Source organism: Melampsora larici-populina, assembly GCF_000204055.1.
Source record: "Melampsora larici-populina 98AG31 unplaced genomic scaffold MELLAscaffold_53, whole genome shotgun sequence".
Taxonomy (NCBI): Eukaryota; Fungi; Basidiomycota; class Pucciniomycetes; order Pucciniales; family Melampsoraceae; genus Melampsora; species Melampsora laricis-populina.
Genome location: NW_006768817.1, coordinates 492,365 through 517,765, shown reverse-complemented (window position 1 = coordinate 517,765; position 25,401 = coordinate 492,365). Strand labels below are relative to the sequence as shown.

The window sequence follows — 25,401 nt, the reverse complement described above, 5'->3', positions numbered from 1 at the left end:
GTCTTTGCTAGAACAAACTCAGGAGGGGGTAGCTAAGGTCACAAAATCCTTCTGGAAGAGGTTGGATTTCAACATGCTGGTACCGCTGTAGGATCCAGATGAAAGAGAGCCAGATCTAGAGTCTTTATAAAAAGGGGGAGGCATAAAGAGGAGTACCAGTATCAGAGTACATTGCAGATGACGGGGACTTAAGCACAAGGGGGGTTAGTGCTTAGCCCTGTTGTGTGGTCCAAACTTGACCAAGAGACTAGGAAAGAAAATTTGTGAGGTGGGTGGGTAGGACACAAAAAACCTGAAAGGATGATAGAATTGGTTTTAAAAGCCACACCAGGTGAACAGTAAATCGGGGAATGGACAGAAATGGGAAAGACGTGATGGAAGGGTAGAATGGTGAAGATGGGGAAGGATTGCTTTCCAATGAGATATTCTATATGACTCCTTTCTTTGAGACATTTGAAACTGTCTGATCACATATGTTCTTTCCCAAAGCAGAGATACCAGCCTCTTTGCAGTAACAGGCCTGACAGTTGATGGTTCAAGACTGTGGCCAGGCTGCTAAGGACATTTATCTTGGATGTGTGGTAGATTGCCCTGCTAGTACATGGACACAGGCAACCTACCTTGTGCATTGTCTGGATGCCATTTCACATACATTCCTGTATGATGGCCAATGAAAGAGACAATTTCAAGTCTTTAAGAAATTGTCTGCAAACAAAGACCAAGGCAAAAATTCATAAAGGTTTTTAGTGGGTCTTGACTTGAAACTGTTCCACTTGTATGGCAATTGTTGTTTTTTATTACAATCTCACATGATGTGTGAATTCACAATAGAACTGATTATGGGGTTTTTGATAAAAACAGATAAATCTTCTGGTGGATGGATTAGGCATCAGAGTCTAAACACATTAAATAGATCCCGAGTCTTTTAACAAAGGTACATTAGTTATTAAAATAAATTAAATGCATCAATTATTAGAGTCTGAAATTGAAAATCAAACACATTGTTAGTCTTTTAATGGATATATCAGTGAGTCTTCTAATGGATGGATTGACGAGTCAAAGATTGAATTCAGTGGTTTGTGAGCAAAAATTGTCTGCAATTGCTTTGAACACAGCAGAGGCAATCAGCTTTCTTTGGATATACTACCAAAAATAAGGGCAAGTATGTACTTAAAAAGTCAAGATCTGAGTTCAAAAGAAATCAGCTGCCCCTTCTTTCTGTGCACCTTGGTAAACTTGGCATTGAAGCTTTGTAGGGGCAGATGTAGAACTATTACATAACCCATCCAGACTCTCATGTTTGACCATATCGTTTAAATACTTGTGACTTATATGACCTAGTCGTTGATGTTGAAGATCGCATGAGTGTAAGGATTGGATAGGTTGTTTCTTTGAGATGACATAACTCACTGGTTCAAGAGAGACCAACATGAGATTACCGGAGAAAGCCCCATTGAAAAGGGCACATTGACCCATGACTAGGCTGAAGCAATCGGGGTCAGTCGAGTTGATGAGAGTTACAACTCCCTTCTTCAATAACGCACCCCCAGCTATGAGATTTCTACTCAGCTCTGGTACATACAAACAATCGGCCAGAGTAAATACCGTTCCATCACTAGCTCTAAGTTTGACAGACCCTGTGGAATGAACAGCCAAAGAAGCGTCCCCACCAGCTAAACAAAGACGTTTGTTTGAATCTTTGAGTGGTTTGACAGTGGAGGCGTCAAAGAAGGACAAGTTGTTAAACATGTGGTGAGAAGCACCGGTGTCATTCAACGCCCAAATGCCTTCAGTAGGAGCCACGGAAGAAGCAGTTGCAAAGTCGACCAACTCAGAGCCTTGAGCAGTAGGTTCATTGGTAGATTGATCAGATAAAGTCAAGATTAAGGTCATGGGTTTGTCGGTAGATTGATCGTTAATGATTATGTGATCCGGGTCAATCGGTGCTTGTAGAAACGCAGCAGAAACATCCATCACAGCAATCTGATGGGAAGGAGTAGTGTTCAAGGTGAGAGGAGATGGGGCAGTGACTGGTTGAAAATCGATTGAGAAAGTCATGGCATGATTTGCAGATGCTAGAGGAGGTCTGACTATCTTCACACCTCGAATGGAACTGGTGGACTCCAAGTGATTAGCTTGTTGTGGACAAAAATTTCCGCGTTTAAATTTCTTCTTCTCATCTTGTCTGTTCATCCATTCATCACGTTTACCAAAGTTAGCAGGTTGTCTGAAGCATTGGTCGGGTTTGTGCGGGTTCTGGAAAGTGTTCCCTACACAACAATCAATAGTACATTTGGTTAGGTGACTAGGATTGGCGTGATAGTTGGAGACATGATTAGATGATTGGTTAGAAGTATGATGAGCTGATTGGATTAAGGAAGGCAACACATAAGTTTGTTCTTCTTCGTGCATCAAAAGTTCATGTACGACCTTGTCATAGGTGAGAGGTTGAACTAAACAATAGATGACGGCTATAGTGACCTCGTATCCTGGTTTCAAGCTTTGGATTAAGGTTCTAGCAGCTTGATCAGGAGACATAGTACCTTTGAATTTACGATATTCATGAAGTAATGAAGAAAATTTATCGATATGAACCTTCAAATTATCAGAAAGACATTGAGTCATATTTAATAAGGCAGTTGCCACATGTTTTAACTTTGCTTCAGATATGCTGGCATAATAATTCTTGAGATGAGTCCCGAGTACAAAAGGGTCGTAGACTATAGTCATTTCGTTAGTGTTAGGATCTTGAGTAGTTAAAGCGTCTCTAGACCTTTCCCCGTTCACTCCATCATACTTGTTGAGGATCCAAGTGGTGATGAGAAACTTGACCTTCTTATGCTTCTCTTCAGTAAGCAATTGATCATGATAATCCTTCACGTCCAAATATAATTCATAACCTAACAATTCAATGGATTCATGAATAACTAGATTCCAATAGTTAAAATTCTTGTCAGTTAGTTCATTCTTGATGTTGAATTTACTAAGAGATGCAGTTGTTTGTTGGGCAAATATTTGCAAAGGATTAAAGGTTGAGTTGGTAATTTCAGTGGACATGATAGGCAAAGTAGTTGATAACGATGAAGGAAGAATAAGAGATTGTTGACCGGTGAAGCTCTTGACAGTTGAAGCAGAGTTGGAAGAAGATGAATCAGACTCTTGAGATTCAGAGTCGGTGATAGAAATAGATTGTTCCTCTTCTTCTGATTGCATATAATCAATAGGTCGTCGGAATTGGAGTTTGATATAATAATCAAACTCTCGCTACCATGTGAAGTTGGGAAGTGCTCAAGAACAATGTAGTGGCTAGGCCGTTTGAAAAGTTGTAACCTGGGGTAATCAGGTACTGAAGTAAGTAACGGCACAGGCCTCAAAGAGCTTCAAAGAGCACTAAAATCAGACAGACCTGTGCACAGAGCAACAGGGATTGTATGCAAGTTAAGATGAAATGTGAGCAAATGAAATAATAAAAAGTTTCTTTTTGATCAAAAATAGTATACTAACCTGGGGTAATCAGGTACTGAAGTAAGTAACGGCACAGGCCTCAAAGAGCTTCGAAGAGCACTAAAATCAGACAGACCTGACCACAGCACACATTAGTAAAAGATAGAGATGAAGAAAACAAGAAAAGAGTCTAACAAACCTGTGCACAGAGCAATAGGGATTGTACGCAAGTTAAGATGAAATGTGAGCAAATGAAATAATAAAAGTAGCGAGAAAGTAAAGTCGAGATAATGAAATCAGGATGATGTTTCGTAAATAATGTTAGTAAGAGAAAAACACTTACAGTTTCTTTTTGATGGGGAAAAGAAACTGAGTGGTACAAAGTGAGTCATTATATATAAAATCATAACACAGACACATATACGGAAATAGAAAGAAAACACTCAGGTCACAAGCGACCTATTCCCTATTAGTAAAAAGAATAACAAATGATCACACCCATCAATCCATAACCGTGCTCATTAAACTCATTGCAACTTAATTTCACCAGGCTCTTCTTCTTTCAATTTGATATTCATTCTACATAATCAACCACAACAACCGGAAGTCCTTGATCCATACATTAACACAACACAAGTACACATAAAAACAAAACGAGGTATGTTATATACCACGACAATCCTCCTCCCCGTACAATTTACCACCATGAAACCCTGTCAGACCATCTGTGGTAAAAAAATCCCACTTTGTCTCTCTTGTTGATTCTTCAAAGTCACTGCTATTAAATGGAAAAGGCAAGAATCAAGATTGCAAAATAAGGTCATTTGTTTATTCTTTTGAACCAACAATGAAGACACTTTTCAATTAATAAGGGTACTCAAAGCAAAGTATGTAGCGCTACATACTTTTCGCTACATACTTTTTTTGGCGGGGACAAAGAAAAAAAATATACTTTTGGCCTCGCCTTCCCCGCCAAAAAAAGTATATAGCAAAAAGTATGTACACGTACATACTTACTTTGAGTACCCTTAATGCATACCAGACATGTCCACTTTGTATCCATAATGACACTGCCTCTGTTCTTGTACTTCACCGTTTTTTCCCTCTGATTACCAATACAATCACTGATTGAACACTTTGATCTCAATCACTCACATTTCATCTTTGAACCCCTTCTCTTTTGGTCTTGATTATCCCTTTTTACTCTTGACTTGGCTTGCCCTTTGTCAATCTCAACAATCAACATTCACACATGACCTCAACCCCAACCTTCTCTGATGGATCCCAAACACCTTCTTTTAAATCAAATTCAATTTTGATCTTATTATATTCAATCTCAATCACCAATAAGTCATCTCAGAATTGACCTCACTCATTGCTATTCAAATTGAAATCACAAACATTTTCACCCTTGAGACCGGATGAATTGACAAAGTTGACAGCACCAATGTCAAACAGCTGAACACTTTTGTTGATGAAATCTTTAGTCCAAATTGTATTAGATACAAATTTCTTGCTTTCAGTTCTCATTTGAATGAAACATGACCCTTTTGGAATAACATGAATTAAGTCAAGATCTAGAATCTCTTTCATTTGATAAGTTGAAGCAAATTCAATGAGCAGAGGAAAGTGAGGCTACAGCAAAATATGGCTGTGGTTTGACCACTATCAAAGTCAAAGACCTTCTTGACCAAATTGAAACATATTATTGGGATCAATATGTAGTCTGGTCATAAAATTCTCATGTCACCTTTGGTTACTGAACGTTCTAACAGAATGTTGTCTTTTTATACATACACATGCACAGTGAGAAAATAGGGGGGCTCAAAGTGATTTGCAGCTTTGACCATAAAAAATAAATCCTGATTCCATAAATTTTTGCAAAAATTCTATGGAGTCAGGAATTCTAACATCCCAAGTTTTTATGAGCAGAACATCTACATAACTTTACAGCAATGAGAAAACCCAAATAACTATAAAACAACAAAGACTAGCAAACAACGCAAACAATATAGGGGGTTTCAAGTCAGGATATTTTTGTGAAAATTTATATGAAACAGACAAGTTTTCCAAATTTTACGGTGTTTTTTTTCTGCAAATATATGGTCAACAGCATTTGGGACACCTGAAAAGGTGTCCAGAATTTTTGAAATTTACATCAAATTTTACGGTCTCGGACAACTTGTTGTACTGCAAAATGCTGTAAATGTTTTGACTTGAAACCCCCTAATGTGAGGTGAAAAAGCAGAGAAAAGTGTCAAGACTGATATCATATGCATTATGGATCAATGGCTCCTCAAGAAGCTGTTGATTGCTGTTGACCGCCGCTGACCATCTTGTTTTGCAAGAGAGGAATTTTTTTATGGTATTTTACAAGAAGAACGTAAAAACTTGACCTGCCTTAATCTTCCACCCTGATATAAAATTCGCATTAGTATAACAGTGCGACTTTTTTTACCGAAGGCAGTGGTAGCAAGCATGACATGTGAGTACGGACGTTACTCCGGACCATTGTGAGCTGAGTCACCCGTGTGGCGCTCATACTACGCGGTTTTAGTATGCTATGTGTGGTTTTTCCGAGGACCATGCTTGCTTGCAGAAGGGGAGCTCACCTGGTGGACTTGTAGCACCGCAACAGCCAATGGTTTGTGAGGCGATGCGTGGACCTTGCCAGCCTCCAGGGTCTGTATGCCACGCCAAGTCGGGGTCTTCCAATGGCTTCCGCGGGCGCTGCAAAAGACAGGGTGAAAAGGTATTCCGAAATCTCCTGCCAGCCTCTGCCAGACTTCCGAACCTTTCTCAAAAACTTTTATAAAAGGCTGCAACGGTCGTCCCCGGCCAAGGACTGCTATTCCACCCACCAAGTTCAATTTTCCTTTTTTATTTTTTCGTATCATCCAGTTCTCTCCCTACTAACACAGAATCATCCAAATTTTCAACTATTTTACCCTAAACTCTGAAGCCCGTTTAACACTAAGCAAATCGACATCATGATCATGCTTGTCAGCTTGTTGGCAGTTGTATCTCTTGTCGTAAGGGCCACCTGTATCCCAACCGACATGGGCTCAGCTAATTTCACCAAGTCACAAAAAGTGATGGGTTATTACCCAGCATATCATTCAAGCCTCCAATCCCCAGCCCAAATTCCTTGGTGTGAGTCTTTTCTTCGCTATGTGCCTCAGTTTTCAAGTTGATTGATTTTTTAACCTCTTTTAATTAGCCCTATACACCGATGTCACGTTCTTCGTCGCTATCCCTGAACTTGACGGCTCCTTCACCTACCCTCCGGGCCTTACATCCGAAACTGCGGAAGCGCTCGCTGGTCAATTTGTCAAAGAAGCCACTGCTAGTAAGCCCTTCGATGAGATTTGATATTTTGCACAAGCCCTCATGATGGCCATTGGACAAAATACTTACTGCTCACCCGTTTTTCTTTCATCAGACAAAGTGCTCCCCATCATGTCATATGGTGGTTGGACCGGTTCAAAGTTGGTTCTAAACACAGTCTCAACCACCTCATATGCCCCTTGCTAAATCTTCAAACTCATTGCAGGCACTTTTCCATCATGGTGCAAGATGACACCAATCGACAAAAATACGCCAGAGTGCTGATCGACTTTGCCAAGAAATTTGGTTTCAAGGGAATTGATCTTGGTAAGATATTCTTCCACCTAGCTCCCCAACCAGCCCACAGGACTCAATGCTAACGTTCTTACTGTACTTTGCACAGACTGGGAATGTAAGTTTGACTTTATTATTTCTCAATGTATGCGTGTGTATAACACTAAAAACGCTTCCTCTACATCTACATAGACCCTAACGCGTAAGTTCCTTTCCTCCTTCTCATGAGTTTGCTGTGCTTAATGAGTTTTCATTCAAATTAGTGCTGGAATCGGTTGTAACAACTTCACTGCGGCCGATACTGTCCACTTCGGTTCATTTGTTCGAGTACGTACGCTACTTACCCCCTCCGGTTAGCTCTTTAACACTGATTATATCCATTGTCGGCATTGCCTTTCAATAGGAACTTCGAAAGCAATGGCCTGAGGCTCAATACAGCGCCGCTTTGAGCATTGGTGGTTTACTCGGGGCGGATGGTAAGGTAGCCGGCGCCAACGAAACCCAACTTCTTGTTGAGAACCTGGACTTCGCGTAAGCCACAACACAAACTCGTGCCCCTTTCCCGAAGAACTCTCCGCTAATAATATATTAAAACCTACCAGTAACATCATGGCCTACGATGTCTTCGGAAACTGGGCTGCAACCACTGGCCCTATCGCACCAATCTACGATTCATGTGCTCCTGAGAACCCGGCTTCTATCAATTCCGCTCTCGCTATCTTCACAAAACAGGGATTCAAGCCAAGCCAGATGGTGTTAGGAATTCCTGCTTACGCTCGCTCGTACGAATTGACGTCACCCAAGTTGACTCCTCGAACTGAGGAAAAGTTGGTTTCGTACTATTACCAAAACCACACAACCACCGCTCCAGTGGGTTATTTTCCACCTCATTGCGAAAGTCATCGGATTCTAGTAACTGATTGCATTCTTTGCAACAAATAGCAAGGTGGAAAGACCGATGATCCACCAATGATCGACGTGTGTGGTGTTCAAACCAACTGGGCGGGTATTTGGCTTGTGAACGAGTTGATGGAGAAGGGTGATTTATCGGCTGACCAACTTTCAGGCGGAAATGGTTACACACGTCACTTTGATGAATGCAGTGGTCAAGTCAGTGAAATCCCAACAATCATAAATCTGTCTGATAAGTTAACTGACATAGTTACTTCGCACTTAGCCATTCTTGACCAACGGAAAATACTTCTTCTCGTACGATGATCAAGTCAGCATCGCCGCCAAAGGAAAATTCGCCAAAAAAGCCAACCTTGCCGGTATCTTCTTGTGAGTCTCAAGAATCTTCTGGTTCAAGAATTTGCTTCTGACGCTCTACCCTCATTGATATTACAGTTTCGATACCCTTGGACAACCTCAATCAGCCATCAAAGCTGGAAAGGAATCTCTCCAATGATTTCGATCTCTAAGCACCCGAGATTTTCCAGAAGATGACTAACAAAACAAAAACAGGTCTTTGAGATCTGCAACTCTCACATCAAGCTTCTTGGGTTATATTTAAATGGACATTACCTCTTGTGGTGCAAAATATCAAATCGATCATGTTAGAGGACACATTTTCTTCCATACGTCGACTCGCGACGCATGTCTGAATTTAAGCATCTACTTTGTCGCATCGAAAAGTATGCGAATGATGGAAAATTGTAAGAACAAATGATATAATGACTATATACGTGATCGCATCCATCTGCCCCCTTGCCTATGAAACCTAAAATCTACCGCATGTGATGACTATTGAAGCTGCCCCGCCAATGATATCGAATTTTGAGTCTCAGTCCTCGTCAACCATGTGAGCTGATGACTATCAAGCTTCTCAAGTTTTTGCAAATAACCTTCCATAATTTGTGGATGAATTGTTCCTAAAAACCACTGATGATTACAGGCTTATGTATCAATTGACGCCTGATTTGCCGATGCGGTCTACCATATTGAGTACATAATCCCTTCCAAGTTCAGAGCTACCTTCTTTGTTGTATTCGCAGATTGCTGCCCTCGTAGAGTCGTTTTCAGGACAGGTTCCCGAGATTTCAAGTTCATACATAATATAAGACAATTGAGAAAAAAACGACGTCTGAGATCCAAAAAGCAAACGGCCAAGTCTTGAATGTCCTCTAATGAAATACACAAAAAGTAAGTCCAATTGAAATACATTTTGATTATTCTTCCCTGTTATGGTTAAGTATGGTTATCGAAAGTAACTCCCAAGACTTCATCATCCTTACAAAGCTACAACTTGTCAAAAAAAACGCAAAAAGTGTTCCTTGAAATAAACCAGCATACAGTGGCGAACATTGAATCAATTTACTTTTTCAAAAGGATGTCGAACCAGTTTTTCGTATAGTACTTCTGGTAAATCACGTATAAACACATTTGTTAACAAGATCACCTTTTTAGCGTCAAGAGCTAGTAACTTTCGAAGTAAAGCCATCGGTCTAATAGTAACAGCATAAAAAAGTCAACATAAATCCATCTCAAGCAATCGATTCATCGAAAAAGACAGTGAAGCAAAGTACTAACGAAGGATGAGCCAAGAGTTTATCTCGCATCATGTATAATTGAGAAATTACGCAGAGGATATTTAAACCTACACCAAAAGCTAATAAGTAATCCCACAGTTGCAAGACTTGATCTAATGGTTCTGTACACGCGCAAAATGTTAACACAGCTGTTTAAGTGGTTGAACATCAAAGTAAGATCAGCTTAAGAGCAAGTTGGAAATCAAAGTATCAAAAAAGACTAACAAGGAAAAGCGTATATTTCAGCACGTAAGTTTTTTGACTTTAGGTATTGATACAATTCAAGATCGAGTATTTCAAGACAAACATCCAATAACTGATTGTCGCGAATATCATCAAACTCTTTCTGCAATTCAATTCAAAAATAGAGTCATAGAAGAAAAAACTTACGCGTAATCCTGAATGAACACCCTCGAGTGTAGGTTGTACGTATAAAGGACAATGAAATTCGATAAAACGAGAAAAAGTCATAAAAGCTTCTAGCTCAGATGGCATAGTATAAAGAAATGGAGCAGCAAGCACATTCATGCCTTGAACATATGTAAAATCGTATTGCGCTTTGGTACCGTCTGTCTTGTGAGATTCCTCTACAGGAACAAAAAAAAGTGAAGATGTCATTATTCAAGGAAATCAATTGACAAAACATTCGAATGAGAGAAAACATTCGAATGACATACCATGTGAACGAGAGACAAAAGCTTCAAGTAATCTGACTAGCATAGCATTCGAAACTCGTGTTTGAAATGATGAATCAGTAGCCAAAGTCCTAAAAGTATCATTTGTGATCTTCTCATACCATGGTGTTCTTCGACGAGTAGCAAGATCGAAGTAATGTTCTGCTTGGCAATCTAAAGCACCTAAAAGGATTTTCCAGGTAGTTGCTCTGAATTGACTTGCTTCGACCTAAAAAAAGCATGACACTGAGACATGATAAAGAGGAGATGTCGAGAAATGCCAAAGGTGATTGACCAACCTCATCATAAGGATTGATCAGAATTAGTCGACGAAGTGATTGATGTGCTTGTTCAATTTCACGATCAGTTCGACGTGATTTCTCTGGCCACAACAATTTCGAAAATGTATCTGCGCGTACGCTGAGTGGAGCAGATGGTTCTGAAGACTTGTTGGAAAGCTGTTGAGAATCCACGGTAGATGATGCCATTTTGAATTTACTGAAAGATAGTCTGATGGTATATGCGCTATATTGAAAGTCAAGGGGATGGTGTGAAGCTGAGGTTTTATTGAGGATGGAAGGACTACGTGAAGTTCCAACTTTTGACTAAAGCATCGTTGACGAAATTTCAAATCTAGCATTCTAACTGACCGAAAGGATCAAAGTGAGCATTAGTTTATTGGAGAGCAGCTATCCCTGCAGTACAAATTTGGCAATTATGTTTTTCAAATCCACAAGTTCAAATAACAAACATTTCCAAGTTTGTCCTTTGAAATTGAAGAATAGTAGATCGACCTTGCTGATGAAAAGCTGGGACGGACGAGGTTGGATGAAGTAGGGATAAACTCAAACTTTGACAAACAATGGTGTTTAGGGTAGCCTAATTCCGACTGATCATTAATCGCGTTCTTTCGCTCGACTATAATCGCAGTTCATCTGACAAGTCTCTTTCTGGCGAGTTATTTGGCAAATTGAACTCGCGAAACTCGAGCTTTTCTTCAACTCCAATCAAAGCACAAGGCGCAGTTGAAATCAAAGATTTGGTAATGAAGGTCAGCTTGGGATCCGATGATCTGATTCCATTGGAACGATCTTTGTATGATGTACAATGCATTCGACTGATAAATACATAGAGCTCAATTGTCAACGAAATACAAAATATTATGAATTCGAATCAGTCTTGACCCGCTTGACTCTCTGGGAGCCATACCAATCATTCTCAAAGTTGATAATCGGGATCTGTAGGTCAGCCGCACGTTTGGGTACTGACAAATCATCAGAGGGTATAGAAGATAAGTTCAACTGTGAAGAAGAATGCTTCAGAGAATTCTCGCTATCTTCGGAAGTCCGTTCGACGAGATTACGAAGCGAGCGTTCCACCAAACGGGTATCGAGAATCCGTCGATTGAGGGAATGCAAACAAGTAGGTATATTGGGATCATTCAGCGAAGCTTCGAAAGGATAAACACCAGTTAGATTTGAAGAATCTGGACGTGCTTCGGATGTCGGCACCGTTGGCTTAGGCAATGAAACGTGTGGAGGAGGAATGACCGTGATAGGCGCAGGTTCGACCTACGTATTCATTGGAAGGGTATCATCAGTTACAGCCGACGACAAAGCAATAAAACTTTTACTGACATAGGTCTGTCTCCATGTATGTTTAGCTGGCAAAGCTGGTAGATGTGGTAAACCCCCAACCAATTCCATATTGAGTTTTGCTCGCGAGTGGCTGGGACGATTCGCGCGGGATGCTGACTGGTTTGAGGCTTGTTCATCTTCGCTTTCAGATTCTGATGATAGAAAACCAACGGTAGGATCGTGAGGAATAGTAGAGGAAGCTATAGGAAGCTCAAATTTCAAATCTTCATATGTTTCGCGAACTATCAGGTAATTGTTGGTGCGAGTGATAGACATAGGCCAAACTCAAAAAAGATGATTACCAGACATATGAGGAAGCGTCTGAGAGAGCACAGCCTGAAGATGACAAAGTTCGATGCCTTGATCTGCACATGCTGTGACCATATCCCGTATGTTCGGCCTCGACCTTCTCGTATGTTGAGCAAACTCGTATGTTAAATGTACCAGACCCTCAATCACTATCACCAGCAATTCATAACAATTCACAGCCGAAGAACCAGGATCAGAAGATGGGGGAGGGAAATCAGGCGATGGAAGATTTTTGAAGCCAACACTACTCAACATCCATCGAGAAGGCCTTCGATATCCTCTAACAATGACTTGTCTTGAACGTGCGTAAAGCCAGCGGCGTCGAGTTGGATCGATATCAGCCGTAAAATTGCAAATCTCGCTGTCGCGTGGGTCATACTCATCTCGTTTATATGTTGTTTGAGGATGGGGTCAAGTTAAACAGGCCAAGGAGGTGAGGAGTTGAAGATGGAAATCAAAGGAGCAGTGATGGACCTTGAAGGAGTCTTACATAATCGGCTCGGTACACCTCGATTACCAGAGTCGGGGCCACTTATCGGGACGACCCGACTTCAGCAAGCCGCAAGTTGCGCAACACTGTCAGCCAATTATCATTGCTAACTTTTGGCAAACTTTATGACGTCTGAAGAGTTGATCTCATTTCTTTTGCGCTCTTCAGGAAGCTTCCCCTGACAAGGTTGTTTGTGGCATCAATCATCCAGGCTCCATGAATTTATACAGCCCTTCACGAGTCCAGTTATCAGAGTGAAATGCAGCAGTCTTCATCAGATAAGAAGCAAAAATTGACTTGTAGTAATAGTATACCACCAATAAAGGGTAAGTTTTGGCTCATAGAGATGATAAGCTTGACTTCAACAACGGCGTGCAGTAGGTATACTATAGCGGTCGTAAATGGGGTTGTCTAGCGGTGGATTTGCTTGGCTTGGATGACCATCAGATAGCATCAGATGGTGCACGACGTAAGTAGACTCACCGCACCACTGTGATGCAGCTTTTCAACCAACCAAATGCCAAACAACTTTGGATACTTTTGTAGGCGTGTAAGGCAATCAAGGTGGTCGAGGATTACTCAAGGCTTGTGCTCTCCGTTCCTCGCAAGGAGTACTCTAGTGTGGTTTGGTGGAGTTAGAAGGTAGAGTGACAGTCTACAGTTCAAAAGTTGCACCTATACCAAAATTGCTCAATATACATTCCCTTCACACTCCTTATACCGAGCTCTCTTACTCGACCTCACAGATAGAATTGAGCTTTTTTTTAGGATAACGGTGCGTGCAGGTGATGACATACGAAGTTTACCGATTAGAAAATAGTTTTTCTTTAGGGGATGGGTCCGACTCCCGAAGCTTTCTTTGATCACGCTTCCTGCATATAAGTCGCATCCCGGGCGGCAAGGGACTGCCTGGCACCTCACAGAAGTGCATCTTGCTTTGATAGATGGAATAAAAAAAGTTCGGGATCAGAGCGGCGCGAACACCTTCCAGCGAACATGAGGAAGTACCAATTCTACGAGTGATCATGTTACTCTCAACGTTTCGACTTGTAAGGCATGCTCGGCTACTACAGTCGGTTAGAGAAAACTAGCCGGCCAAATGGTACGCATGGATCCATAGTCCATACATAAACTGTCCCTGAGAACGTCCGAATCAATATGAGAAGAATAAGAAAAAGGACGCGGCCCAATCACGGAGTTTTCGCTTCCATCACGATATGTGACCGCTTTGGATAAAATGAGATATGTTGATGACTTGATACAAATCTAGCAAGCGAGTTCCTTCATATTTTCCCCCTTTGTGATTTGTGAACTTCAACTTCAAGCAAGTTTCAACTGCTTTGAGCACATATGATGTGCATTTTGTGGGTCGATCGCTGTACTAGTAGTGATGCTTTATACACATCCAAATATTATAATAAATATTTTGCTTCGTGCTTCAGATCGAGTGATTGAACCTGCGTACATACCTACTCTCATTCATGAGCATAACTTACTTCGGTTCTTCTTCTGACTTCACTGCGCCTATAAATTCCAGAGTGAATCTGTGAGTCTGACAGAAATTCCCACATCACCTCTTTCCAATTCATCTTGCCTTCATAATAATTGTGGCACAGCTTATCATTAAAACTATGCATTTCTCGAGATCCAAAAACATCAGCTACCATATAAGCCTTCATGTCATCGCTGCGAGTTTGCTTCTTCTAAGCCTGTTTCCATCACATGCTCAGGCTGCTCACAAATGTCAGGACAGTGCATGGTTGACGGATGATGAAGAAATTGACGACGGGTCAGGCTTTCTCGGCGATGGCGAAATTTGCCATAGACATAGGCTTTCAGCTGGACAGATCGTTGGGATCGTGTTTGGAGGAGTTGGTAAGCCCATAATAATTGCACATTCTATCCATCTTTCGAGTCATCAATCTATGCTATCGAATAATGATCGAGAATGATAAAAGTACTCAACAGCTGACTTCTCTGGCCTTTCACACCCGCGATGATCTGCGCTACAGGAGCTCTTTTGATTCTGATTGGCCTTCTTACATGCCTCTGCTGCCGAGGTCGCAAGCGCAGCGCACCACCACCGGCACCACGAGCGGGGTTCTTCTCAAAGTTCGGTCGTAAGCGAAAGCCAGAGGTGTCGCGTTCGGCTGCTCTTCATAATCCTACACCCGATGCAGAACCGACCGATGCTCAACGAGTAATGGCGAGCGCTCAAGTTTGATCACATCCTTTAGCCCCAATTCCAGCCGGCTTATGATGCTTGCGCCTTCAAAAAAACCTAGATCAATCATTATCTTCCAATATCCTTTTTCAAAGAAGTACCAAAATAACTCTATACTAAATGTGAACAATTACTATTTCAAAAGACCTAAATTGTTCCTTGTTTACTCAACTTCAACTTATACACGATTATTTCTTACTTTTTCTTGTGGACCAATTATTTGTTTTTCATTTTGATCGTGAAGGTGAAAATATTAAGGAGAACTCATTTGTATTGATGTACCATCACTATTCCTTTTTATTGGTAAATTTCGGTTCAGCGAAGCTTGAAATGCGAGTATTCCAAGAGCAACAGTGTACTTTGTTTTGTACGATGTTTTCATGATGACTTCATCGAGAATTTGAAAATAACTGAGCTGCGAGACAATTAGGGGATACAAAGTAGAGCGCGGGACACGTGCCCGGGCCAACCTGCGGGCTTCTTGATCCCAATTTTACAGCCAAAATTCGGGATGTGGACTTCCGGGCACTACGTGTCCACAAGTCCAGATCCCGATTTTACAGCCAAGATTTGGGCTCTGGACTTGTGGGCACATGCCCGGGCACGTGCCCGGCTTTCTACTTTGTATCCCCTAAATGAAGGAAATATGCGATGTATGTATGGCCCTGAGACCTCATTTTTCTACATTTGCAGTCTTGCTTACGTACATACTTGCCATAAGTCTGGAAGGGCCTCTTTGCTACCCTCCCAGCCCGCACTCAATCAAGTGCCACCAGCTATGGCTGATGAATGACCCGTGACGGTGTACACTGCGTACCACGAGGTCATGGTCTGTTTATGTGCCTGGTATATCTGAGTGATCTTATATGTCATGGATAGTTCTTGAATTATTCTGCTCCTGATTGAAGGTGATAAAGGACACGAGTGACAAAAGACCCCCACTAAATATTTAACACACGAATCTTGAGGCTTTAGAGTAATTCGCAAAGGAAGGAAGCAGAGAAAATGGTACCATAACTCACCCCGTTGCGTAGGCTACGAACCGTCCACTCTATATTGTCTTTCTGATGTTTCCTTCAGCTTCCATCTCTCAGAGACTGGGCTAATGACCACCCAAATGTTTGCTTATCCGCCCCTCAAAAACACTGGGTTTGACGTTGAGTCAAAGAAGCTATCAAAAGAAATCATTCAAGTAATGATAAGATTCACGATATTCATATGAGATCAAGGTAGATCAAGGTCAGGGTGTCAGTGAACAAAAGAATCAATTTTAGCCTTGAGATTGATATAACGGGTGCCAATGAGATTTAAAGTTCATAAGAAAAAAGCCAGATTGCCTACATGACACACATGTAGCAAGATGTGTTGATCAACCAGCTATCTAATTATATGAAAGACTCAAGACTCAAGTGATTGGGCAATAAGACATACGTACTGACCTTGGCCCAGCAATGACAGAAGATTATATGCACTTCTTCTTAAATGTCATAGGCATCTGTTTCGGTATGCAGATGTCACATTTTTTCACTAAGATGTGGTGTATATTGGCTGCGGACGCCCCAAGGTCGTATTTTTCAAACGTGTTTTTGGGTGTCCCATTATCATAGGCATGGTTTGGCAAACGTCGCCTGAAAGGAGGCTATCAGGCATACTCAATTTATGTTGAGGAAAAAAGCCTGTTGCCCCTCTTGCACCAATTCAAAATTAGCAATACCATTCATATTCTCGGCTGATTGCTGAAGGACAAAGGCCTCGATAGAGGGTCATCTAGCGTGTCCGCATGTGGATCAACTCCAGTTTTATCCTTCAAGTTCAGAATTCAACAACACAATAATATACATTCTACCAAGCATGAAAAGTTTCTAAAGTGAAAGAGCACAACACAATCCAACCACAAGACAAGAACATACCCAAAGCGGTTTATCCCATCCGTTGACCTTTCTTGGCATCTACCATTTTCCTTGCCCACTCACGTGTCTTCTTTGCCGTAGCCTTTTGACTACCTTTCTTAAATGCAGGATTTTGTGATCCTCCTTCATCACCTTGAGGATTAGCATCAAGTGTGGATGTTGGAGCAAATTGGAAAGCTTGATGAATGGTTTCTGGAATTCGAGCTCGTTGAGATCGATTTGGAGCTTGGGATGAAGGTGTGGGTCGATTGATGATGTTGGAATCTGCGTTTGGTAGGGATGATACTGGGAGGGGTGCACGAGACCGGTAAGAAGCCGGTCGCCGGATGATAGGACGGAGCCAGGTCGCTGTGACCGATCATATGAGTTCACAAGGGTAACAATACAAGAGATAAGTGAAGAAAAACCTACTGAATAAGTTGTCGGCTAAACGCTTGATTGAGGGGTCAACCCTTTTACATTTGGTGTAGAATACAATCACTTTACCAAGTTCACTTGATTTCAAAGATTGGGTGTCGATAGTCATCTATAGTCAAGATAGTCAGTGATTGTTGAGGTAAATTTGCGAAGAGCAATCACCCACTTTACTCAACAGCTGCAATAGAGAACGTTGAATGTTAAGCGCCGGAAGTGATCGATCAGGAAGTGGTTCAAGCCATTTCTTGACCGCTTCGAGCACTCCGTTATCAAGTATAGCAGTCTCCAAGTGAGATCTGCCAAGCGAGCCAAATGGTACGTCAATGTGAGATATCACAAGTTAGTAAAATCGAAGTGACTCACTTTTGCATAGTGGCCGTCACGAGTGGTAACAACATCATCTTAGCCGTTGCAGGTCTACGTTCCTCATTGGCTTCGAGATCCATATTAACCGCACCCAACATCCTAGCTCTCAGCTTGGACACTTCTTCGTCCGCCATCATTTCCAAATCTTCATCACCTCCTTTTCGTCTACGTTTTTTGTTTTTCTTATTTTTACCAGCTGCTTGATCAATCTGGTCATAAAGCTCTTGTCTTCGGACTAGAAACATATATCCATCAGTACCAGTTTTCATATGCTGTTTGTCATGATCTCACTGACGTTCTTCAGGGTCAATCGGTATGGCTTCCTGCTGAAGCTCATCAACATGCTGATCTGCTTCGGCCGGTCGACGTTGCTTATTTTCCTTTGGAGGTCGCCTCTCAGAGCTAAAAACCGTCAAGGATGAGCTAAGTGCTGACACATCCTCATGGGATCTAGATGAACCGCTGTAATTAGAGCACTCACGAATCAGCGGCTTTTGAAGACTTGCGGAATTTAGGAAAAGATGTCGAAGTTGGTCGAGTTTGACTGATTTCATTATAATCTTCATCATGAGCATGTTGTGAATGAGCCTCTTCTCCATCTGAATCTTCATACTCTCCGTCTCTATCTTCGTCTTGATGACGGGCTGAGGGCTGCGGTGCATTTTGAAGGTCATCTAGAATTGACACATTTTTGAATTGAGAATTGAGGTTAATGAGAGGTGTCAAAAAGAGAAAAAACCAAATGTGTTTCAAAAGCTAACCACCTTCAACATCCGAAAGATCCGAATCACCTCCACCTATACATAGGAAGAACATAAACTTTTCAGGATTCCATCGGTTGGTCAACTGCGAAAGATCGCGCAAACTTCATACCAAAAATCTGGTCTTCCAAATCTCGTGAAGGGTTTTTAGGGTCCATGATCGAGTATGAAATCAAGCGAGAAACCAAAGTCTAAAAACCGCAGTATATAGGTGAGATGAATTCAAAGCAACGATGAATGTGATGGTGCAAAAGGACCAAAGGTGGAGGACGAAAGTTCAGCCTCGCCATGGGAAGTTAAAGGGAGTACCGACCTGAGTGCATGCTTGTCAGAAACCCATCAATTTAATCTGAGTCAAATACAGTATGTACATAGACACTTAATGCTTGATCATTTCTGGATTCAACAGTGCAACGCATACAGTTCAGAGTCCCTTCACAGAATTATCAACAAACCTGATGGATTTGAAAAGCTGTGATCAAGACCAAAAGGTTAAAGGATATCGATGAGTGAATGCTGAATATCTTGTTTGCCCCATCTGATGAGAAGTCTGACGAAAGAATGATGACTTGTTTCCCAGAATCGTCAAGATGATGAAAATACGACTAGCTCTGAGGTCATACCTTTGAAAACCCATAGATAAGTCCAATTTAAGGGTTCATTTATGATTTGATGCCAAGGGGATTTGACATAAACTCGCGGGTTTTAAATTTTAATTTGATAACCCCTGTCACACTTCACAAGTTCACCGTGAGTCACGAGTCACCAGTACCACCAATAACCAGTCAAGTCATATCATATCATCCTATCACACCTCTCATCATATCCTATCATCAACATCATATCGTATCAACATCATTATTACCTGTCTTGAAAAAAATGACAGAGGTTAATCTTCAAACAACTTCAAATCAATCACAACCCAACTCATCTACAACACCACATTCTACTGGTTCAATAACTCCAGAATTATTAGAATACGATGAATTCTCTCATTTATCTTATTCCTTATCTTCTTTACCTTCAATTCAATCAGAGACTTTTTCATTTGATGAAGTGAATAATGAAGAAGATGAAGAACAGGAGGAGGAAGAAGAGGACGAAGATTCATCAGAAGTAACTGTTAATCGACCGATCAGATCATCCGATTATACAACACAATCTACTACAATTCAATCAACTTCTCAATCAGAACCCGCTTCTTCAATTCCTACTTCTCCCCAACCTACTAGGGCTTTTGGACTACCATCATCAAACTCGGGACCTCACTCACCACATTTTCATCAACCTATCGAAAGATATGGATCACCCATTTCACTTTCATCTTGGAACCCATCTGAGGGATTATCTTATCCAAGTTCATCTATCTCGGGAAGTTTAGATAGTGATAGAGAATTATCAGATCACGAACATGAGACTGGTTCTCAGAGACGAAATGGTCCACTTACAGATGGAGAAGTTGAAGAAGAAATCGCTAATGATTCACTTGCATCAACTCCATTTGACGATTCTCATCATATGCATACATCCACCCGGGAGTATCTCAGTAGGATTACCGGACACCTTGTTATGCCTAGATTGCCTATTCATCATCCTATCTCAAATGCTTCAAGTAGGGGTTCAAGTTTAAGAGGTGGAAGTAGTCCAAGGTCGATGTCCTCAGCATCTCTCCGTAGACTGAATGCACCGGAAACGGGACATGCTGAACAACCCTCTCACCATACTTGGACCACTCGTGCGGGGCCAAAGCCTCGTGTTTTACTGTTCGAAGACGGCAAATCATCAGTTTGTAAGCCTATGGTCGGCAAGGCATCTGCTCTAACAATTCGACGAGCTCGGGATCTGGTCTCAGATTTCAAGGTGCGCTGCTCCTGGATCTGTCTCTCTCTCGAATCTTTTGCTGATCTTCCATCGTGATTTGCTTGAAACCTTTTTCCAGATCAATGACTCTGCAACTCATGACGCACTCCTCTCTCAAATTTCGGCATCTTTTGGTCGATTAAGACCTCTTCTGAACATGCGTGCACTTCATCCAACAAACTCTAGCGGTCAATCAAGTCAAGACCTAAGTCTCCTTATCGAAAACTGGATCATGAATGAGGCATATATGGTAGCGCTAGTTGAGATGTCCCATGCACGTAAGCACTCTCTCTTTGCTTTCCTTTCATAAGGTACCACTTCATCTGATCAACTTATTCCTTTTCGTCCGCAGCGGTCTCCTCGGTGACTTTATCATTTCTATTGGCTTTATCTCGATTGATTCCTGTTCAGCCCTTCATCTCCAACAAAATAACTGGCACAAAGTCTCCTATCGATTTGCATGCCATTCTAACCCGCCAATTTGCTGCCAAACGAATCAATCATCTTCCAATCCCCTCACCAAAAGACCGATCCTCTTCACATCATGATCTTCCCTTACCGGCATTTGACGATTGTCTCTTTCGAAGTCGAGAATGCTGCCTCAACTGGCTTCTTGTTGACGAGGCTGCTTGGAGAGCTATTGAGACAAGGACATCACACACCTTGGATCCGTCACCTGAACCATCCCATCTTGGCCTGGACTTGGAGCCAGATCGTTGGTCAGAGAAGGTAGGATCAAGAGTACTACATCTGATGAAACAATCACCTCGGCTAGCAAACACACGCGCCAAGCCTGCTTTAGTCCAAGTTCGTCGGTCTGGCTATCCCAACTGCTCAAGATTAATGTCGAGCGATCCAATGGGAATGCCCTCTCTTTCTGCAATCCTTCAACTTGGCTTCAGCCATTTAAAAATCAACTTGATTAAGATCTTCCAAGGTGTATTAGTCAAAGCTTCAGTTTTGAGTAACACGATTAAATCCGATCCTCATACTTCTCAAGATCGAGTGAGACGGAAAATGAAGATCCCGAGACGAGTTGTAGGTCAATCAGCTAGGCAACATATATCGCCTACTATGAAACATCCTTGGATTCTCATTACGTTTGCTACAGCTGCGACTGTTTTGACTGTTTGGGGATGTACATTACTATGTGGATGATGAAGAATGTCAATCATGATAGACTTCCTTCTGATTATGAAGCTGTAGTAACTTTGCATTGAGTTTGCCATATGTTTTGTTTTGTTCTCTTTACTTCTCATTCTGATTTTTTTTATTTTGTAATATTATCATATACTGTAATGTATATCATATTTCAATTCTTTTGTTCCCATTATTGACATATATCTATATACATATATGAATTCCTAACATTTGTTGTACCAATATATTGGCTAAACTAAAGTTTTGCTCTTATCAATCTATTCATGTTTTGTTATCTTTGGTTTTGTAAGAGAATGTAATTGGTTGATAATTTCAAAGTGATTTGTTGTAATATATCTTGAGTTTGATGAATTTTAATTAATTAGGATCTGAGCTTAACACTGCTTTACTTGAGTTTGAATAAAAAATACGATCATTCACCCCCAGTTTTAGTCAGAGTTTTAAAATTATTGACTTGGCTTTCTTCTTCTTAATTAGAAGTTTTCCAAAGAAGAATCAGAACCAAAGGTGGATTTATGCTAAGATGTAACTGGTTCATGTAAGTAAAAGTTTCAAACACTCCTCGTGCAAGTTGATCAACTTATGATGAAATTGTAGGATTGTCCTATGGGTAGCTTCTTTCCATCTTCTGTGACATACATTATTGAATTCCTTCATTGCAAAATCCTTTTTCTGTTCACCTTCACAATCATTATCAAGAGAACAAATACCTTATTTTGGGGGCAGAAGTACAGAGTCTGCTTATATTTAGTAATTCTGAAAATAAGAATAAGTATATACAATTTCTCGTACATAAATATGATTGGTTGAGATCAAAAGTTTCAATGAACTTATAAAAATTTGATAAACCTTTAAGGAGAAAATATGAAAGAATTCAAACATAAATGAAATTATCTTAGAAGTTTTTGCTTGATTGTTGTGCGGTATATATTCCACTGCTGTTCCATCAATCCTTCATATCTGAGCTTTACTCTTTCTCACCATGAATCATACCATATATTTTAGATTGAGCCTCTAGATCGTCATACCTAGATATATTCCCAACCTAATTATTCATGAATTGACTTTATCATCAGATCTCAAAGGTGATAGATACTCTTCAAATCAGATGACACAGAAGACGTAATCATCATCTTCATAACCCCTTTACCATTCTCATCCCTCCCCTCTTCTAACCACTTAAATCCTTTACCAGCTTCTTTCAAATCAACAGAATGAGTAATCAATCTCTCAATCCTTTTCAATGGTCCTTCATCTCTAATTTGCTCAGTTAAAAGTTTGATAGCTTTAGGATAAACATTGGCGTATCTAAATGTTCCAATTATGTCGACTTCTCTTAAAGCTGCTGAACTAATTGGCATCATCAATTCTGGGGTTCCCATACCTACTAATCCTAATTTTCCACCTGATCGAGTTACCTTTGTATAAAACATATTAAAGATAATCACAAAGATAAATCATCAATTAGTTATCTCTTTTTCCTTCAAAATATGATAAAATCAATTATAAAAAAAACATACATAAACTCCAGTTTGAATACAAGATCCAACACCAGTACATTCAATAGTAAAATCAAATCCTGAAGGTTTTTTGAACCTCTGAAGAATCGAATCCGAAAGTCCTTTACTAGACTCCAAAGTATTTCCAACAGTTTTGGGGGATACCCAAGAATCAGTAGCCCACTTCATTTCTTTAGCTTCGAAATCGATTTTTGAAGAATCGATATCTATGAGTGAAATTGATCTTATGCCTAGAGCTCGAGCTAGTCCACAGGCTATGATTCCAATTGGACCTGCTCCAATCACTAGTATATTTGATGAAGTTTCTTTGGTTATCTTTAGACGATCGAAGGCGTGCATTACTACTGAGAGAGGTTCAAGGAGTGCAACACACGGTGCTGGTATCTCATCTGGAACACTGATCAAGCCAAATTCAATTATTTTCAGCACGAAGGTCAGGAAGATGAGAAAATCCTTTGTTAGTCTTGTTATGATTACCAGAATATTTTTCACGTACATGTGTACCAAATCAGCTGGATGATTGATTAATTGACATAAAGTCCCATCTGAATGAGGTACATTCTTTGCTGATGATCTAAACCTCATCAAAAACCCCCAAACCCGAAAAAAAAACAATCAAAGAAGTCAACAATCCTTCAAGTAAGATTCATTTTCTTTCGAAATATATTCTTAAACGAAATCTTACCTAAACTCCATCTTTTCACAAAGATTATATCTAGCCTCAAGACATCTATCACAACATTTACAAAACAGACCACATTCAATTGCCACTCTTTGTCCTAAACTTAAGTCACTTCTTTCAATTTGATTTCCTAATTTTATAATCCTTCCACAAGATTCATGACCAAGTATGATGGGTGTTTGAATTTTAAAATTTCCATTACGACCTAAACTATAATAATGTAAATCTGAACCACATAGACTCGTGGTCTCGATGAAAAGTTGTACTTCATTTGGTTTTGGTGATTCGATTGGAATTGATTCCTTGAAAAAAAAAAGAAAGGTTAGTCAAGGGTGTCAGTTTCTTTGGAGTTTTTTATCTCTTTGATTTTTGAGCTTGATGACCGGTTAGGACCGATTGGTATTATCATCACTCAGGAAGTTTTTCCATCATTCCAATTCGATTTCAGTAAAGAGAAATCGGATGATCAACCTGAGTAAGACGATGAACCAAAGGAAGGTTTGAACTTACAATTCTTAAATCTTTAGGACCATAAAGAACAGCAGCCAAATTGATTTGACCAGAATTCGATGATAAAGCTTTTGACATCTTGGAAAAGCTTAGTAATACGAAACACCGTCTGGTGAGGAATGGTTTGTTGCTATCACGTAAGTGGATTGAGTAAAGAGAAATCAGATGAAGTAAAGATCAGAGAAATTGGTGAAGATTGAAGCTTAATGTAAGTCATCTTTATAAGCAAAACCTACGATCACTCATCTGACAAAGAAAACTTAAACTCTAATCTGAGGGAAGATCAAGAAGAAACGCATGATCATCAAGCTCTTACTTCAGCATCATCTTTTGCAGATCAATTTATGCTTTTGGCCATCATCAAGATCGGCAGGGTGTTGCTTAGTGAGCACGCACCTCAATTGTCTACCTCGCGGATTCATGGTGTGCGGCCCCCACAAGACTATGCACAAATGTGTGATGAAGAAGCAAGGCGGTGTGGTAGACATGCTATTGAGTCATTCCAGGATAACAAAGTAGGATGATACCCCGTGGATGTGTCCTTTATTCATGATGTATTTTGTGGCGCTATGCACTCTTCCATTACTTGGTGATCTTTGATCAGGTTGATTTTATTCTTGGTCAAATTAGCCTCTACATGATTGTCGTAATGACAATTTCTCAATTTCAATGGATTAGAAAGACCTATGTACGTGTTTCCTTACTATAGTCACTACCAGCAAGCTTCTTTTGATGTAAGGTGCGTATGGATCAAGACCCAAAACCTTTAAACTGCCTCAGATTTTGAGGAGCCGAGGGTATTTTTGGGAACCTTGCGTCGATGGCATTCTCAAACTAGCTTTTCAGAAACCTCGGACGATTCTCTCTCCTCCAATTTGAATATTTTTGATTTTTAATATCGGGTGCCGCTCCCTTCTGGGATCGGAAAAGGCCTGATGGCAGCGACTATCACTATATCAATGTTTCCACTGAAAGAGTCAGGAAGGTCGGCGAGTTGCCTGGTTAAACTCCGTTAAATATCAGGGTCCCCCATACTCGGGTTTCATTGTTAAGTTTGGGTGTCAGGGCTGGTCTGCAAGTTACGCTTGCCGAGTTGAACTTGCATTCAAACGCCCAGAGTGGCGGCAATGCTGAGCACAAGGAAGAATATCGAAGTCTTCATCATCATCATGTTGATGAAAATCGTTGTTGCTGAGGTCTGTAGTCGACATCAGTCATTACATCGATAGCTTCTTTCATCACTAAAAGCTATCATCTGACCATACCTGATACGAATCATCTAGCTGT

General features: G+C 40.7%; 7 protein-coding genes across 7 annotated transcripts; 3 read left to right on the top strand and 4 right to left on the bottom strand.

Annotated features, from left to right (window-relative positions):
• Window positions 1–6,434: 6,434 nt before the first annotated feature.
• MELLADRAFT_111430 (family 18 glycoside hydrolase) lies at window positions 6,435–8,473 on the top strand (the record flags this gene model as incomplete). The annotated part of the gene is made up of 12 exons (XM_007415749.1): window positions 6,435–6,597; window positions 6,665–6,793; window positions 6,887–6,932; window positions 6,998–7,098; window positions 7,175–7,183; window positions 7,258–7,267; window positions 7,329–7,392; window positions 7,469–7,596; window positions 7,668–7,935; window positions 8,008–8,175; window positions 8,243–8,346; window positions 8,413–8,473. The coding sequence occupies 12 exons, from the start codon at window positions 6,435–6,437 to the stop codon at window positions 8,471–8,473; spliced, it is 1,251 nt and encodes a 416-aa protein (XP_007415811.1).
• Window positions 8,474–9,373: 900 nt separating this feature from the next.
• On the bottom strand, window positions 9,374–10,487 carry MELLADRAFT_39435 (uncharacterized protein; the record flags this gene model as incomplete). The annotated part of the gene is made up of 5 exons (XM_007415713.1): window positions 9,374–9,509; window positions 9,595–9,742; window positions 9,819–9,909; window positions 9,984–10,150; window positions 10,280–10,487. Coding segments are annotated over 5 exons (750 nt in total), but the record flags the coding sequence as incomplete, so codon positions are not given.
• Window positions 10,488–11,185: 698 nt separating this feature from the next.
• Window positions 11,186–12,596, bottom strand: MELLADRAFT_111428 (uncharacterized protein; the record flags this gene model as incomplete). The annotated part of the gene is made up of 5 exons (XM_007415712.1): window positions 11,186–11,384; window positions 11,537–11,838; window positions 11,905–12,146; window positions 12,207–12,362; window positions 12,467–12,596. The coding sequence occupies 5 exons, from the start codon at window positions 12,594–12,596 to the stop codon at window positions 11,186–11,188; spliced, it is 1,029 nt and encodes a 342-aa protein (XP_007415774.1).
• A 1,738-nt stretch (window positions 12,597–14,334) lies between these two features.
• MELLADRAFT_111427 (uncharacterized protein) lies at window positions 14,335–14,927 on the top strand (the record flags this gene model as incomplete). Its single annotated transcript, XM_007415750.1, has 2 exons — window positions 14,335–14,578; window positions 14,764–14,927. 2 exons carry the CDS (start codon window positions 14,335–14,337, stop codon window positions 14,925–14,927), a joined length of 408 nt encoding a protein of 135 aa, XP_007415812.1.
• Window positions 14,928–16,847: 1,920 nt separating this feature from the next.
• Window positions 16,848–18,539, bottom strand: MELLADRAFT_92894 (uncharacterized protein; the record flags this gene model as incomplete). The annotated part of the gene is made up of 8 exons (XM_007415711.1): window positions 16,848–17,185; window positions 17,249–17,363; window positions 17,421–17,550; window positions 17,618–17,855; window positions 17,916–18,022; window positions 18,102–18,294; window positions 18,382–18,417; window positions 18,494–18,539. 8 exons carry the CDS (start codon window positions 18,537–18,539, stop codon window positions 16,848–16,850), a joined length of 1,203 nt encoding a protein of 400 aa, XP_007415773.1.
• A 621-nt stretch (window positions 18,540–19,160) lies between these two features.
• On the top strand, window positions 19,161–21,773 carry MELLADRAFT_117929 (uncharacterized protein; the record flags this gene model as incomplete). The annotated part of the gene is made up of 3 exons (XM_007415751.1): window positions 19,161–20,241; window positions 20,321–20,519; window positions 20,594–21,773. The coding sequence occupies 3 exons, from the start codon at window positions 19,261–19,263 to the stop codon at window positions 21,397–21,399; spliced, it is 1,986 nt and encodes a 661-aa protein (XP_007415813.1).
• A 708-nt stretch (window positions 21,774–22,481) lies between these two features.
• On the bottom strand, window positions 22,482–24,192 carry MELLADRAFT_39449 (uncharacterized protein; the record flags this gene model as incomplete). Its single annotated transcript, XM_007415710.1, has 5 exons — window positions 22,482–22,820; window positions 22,923–23,319; window positions 23,419–23,502; window positions 23,614–23,906; window positions 24,115–24,192. The coding sequence occupies 5 exons, from the start codon at window positions 24,190–24,192 to the stop codon at window positions 22,482–22,484; spliced, it is 1,191 nt and encodes a 396-aa protein (XP_007415772.1).
• Between the last annotated feature and the right edge of the window lie 1,209 nt (window positions 24,193–25,401).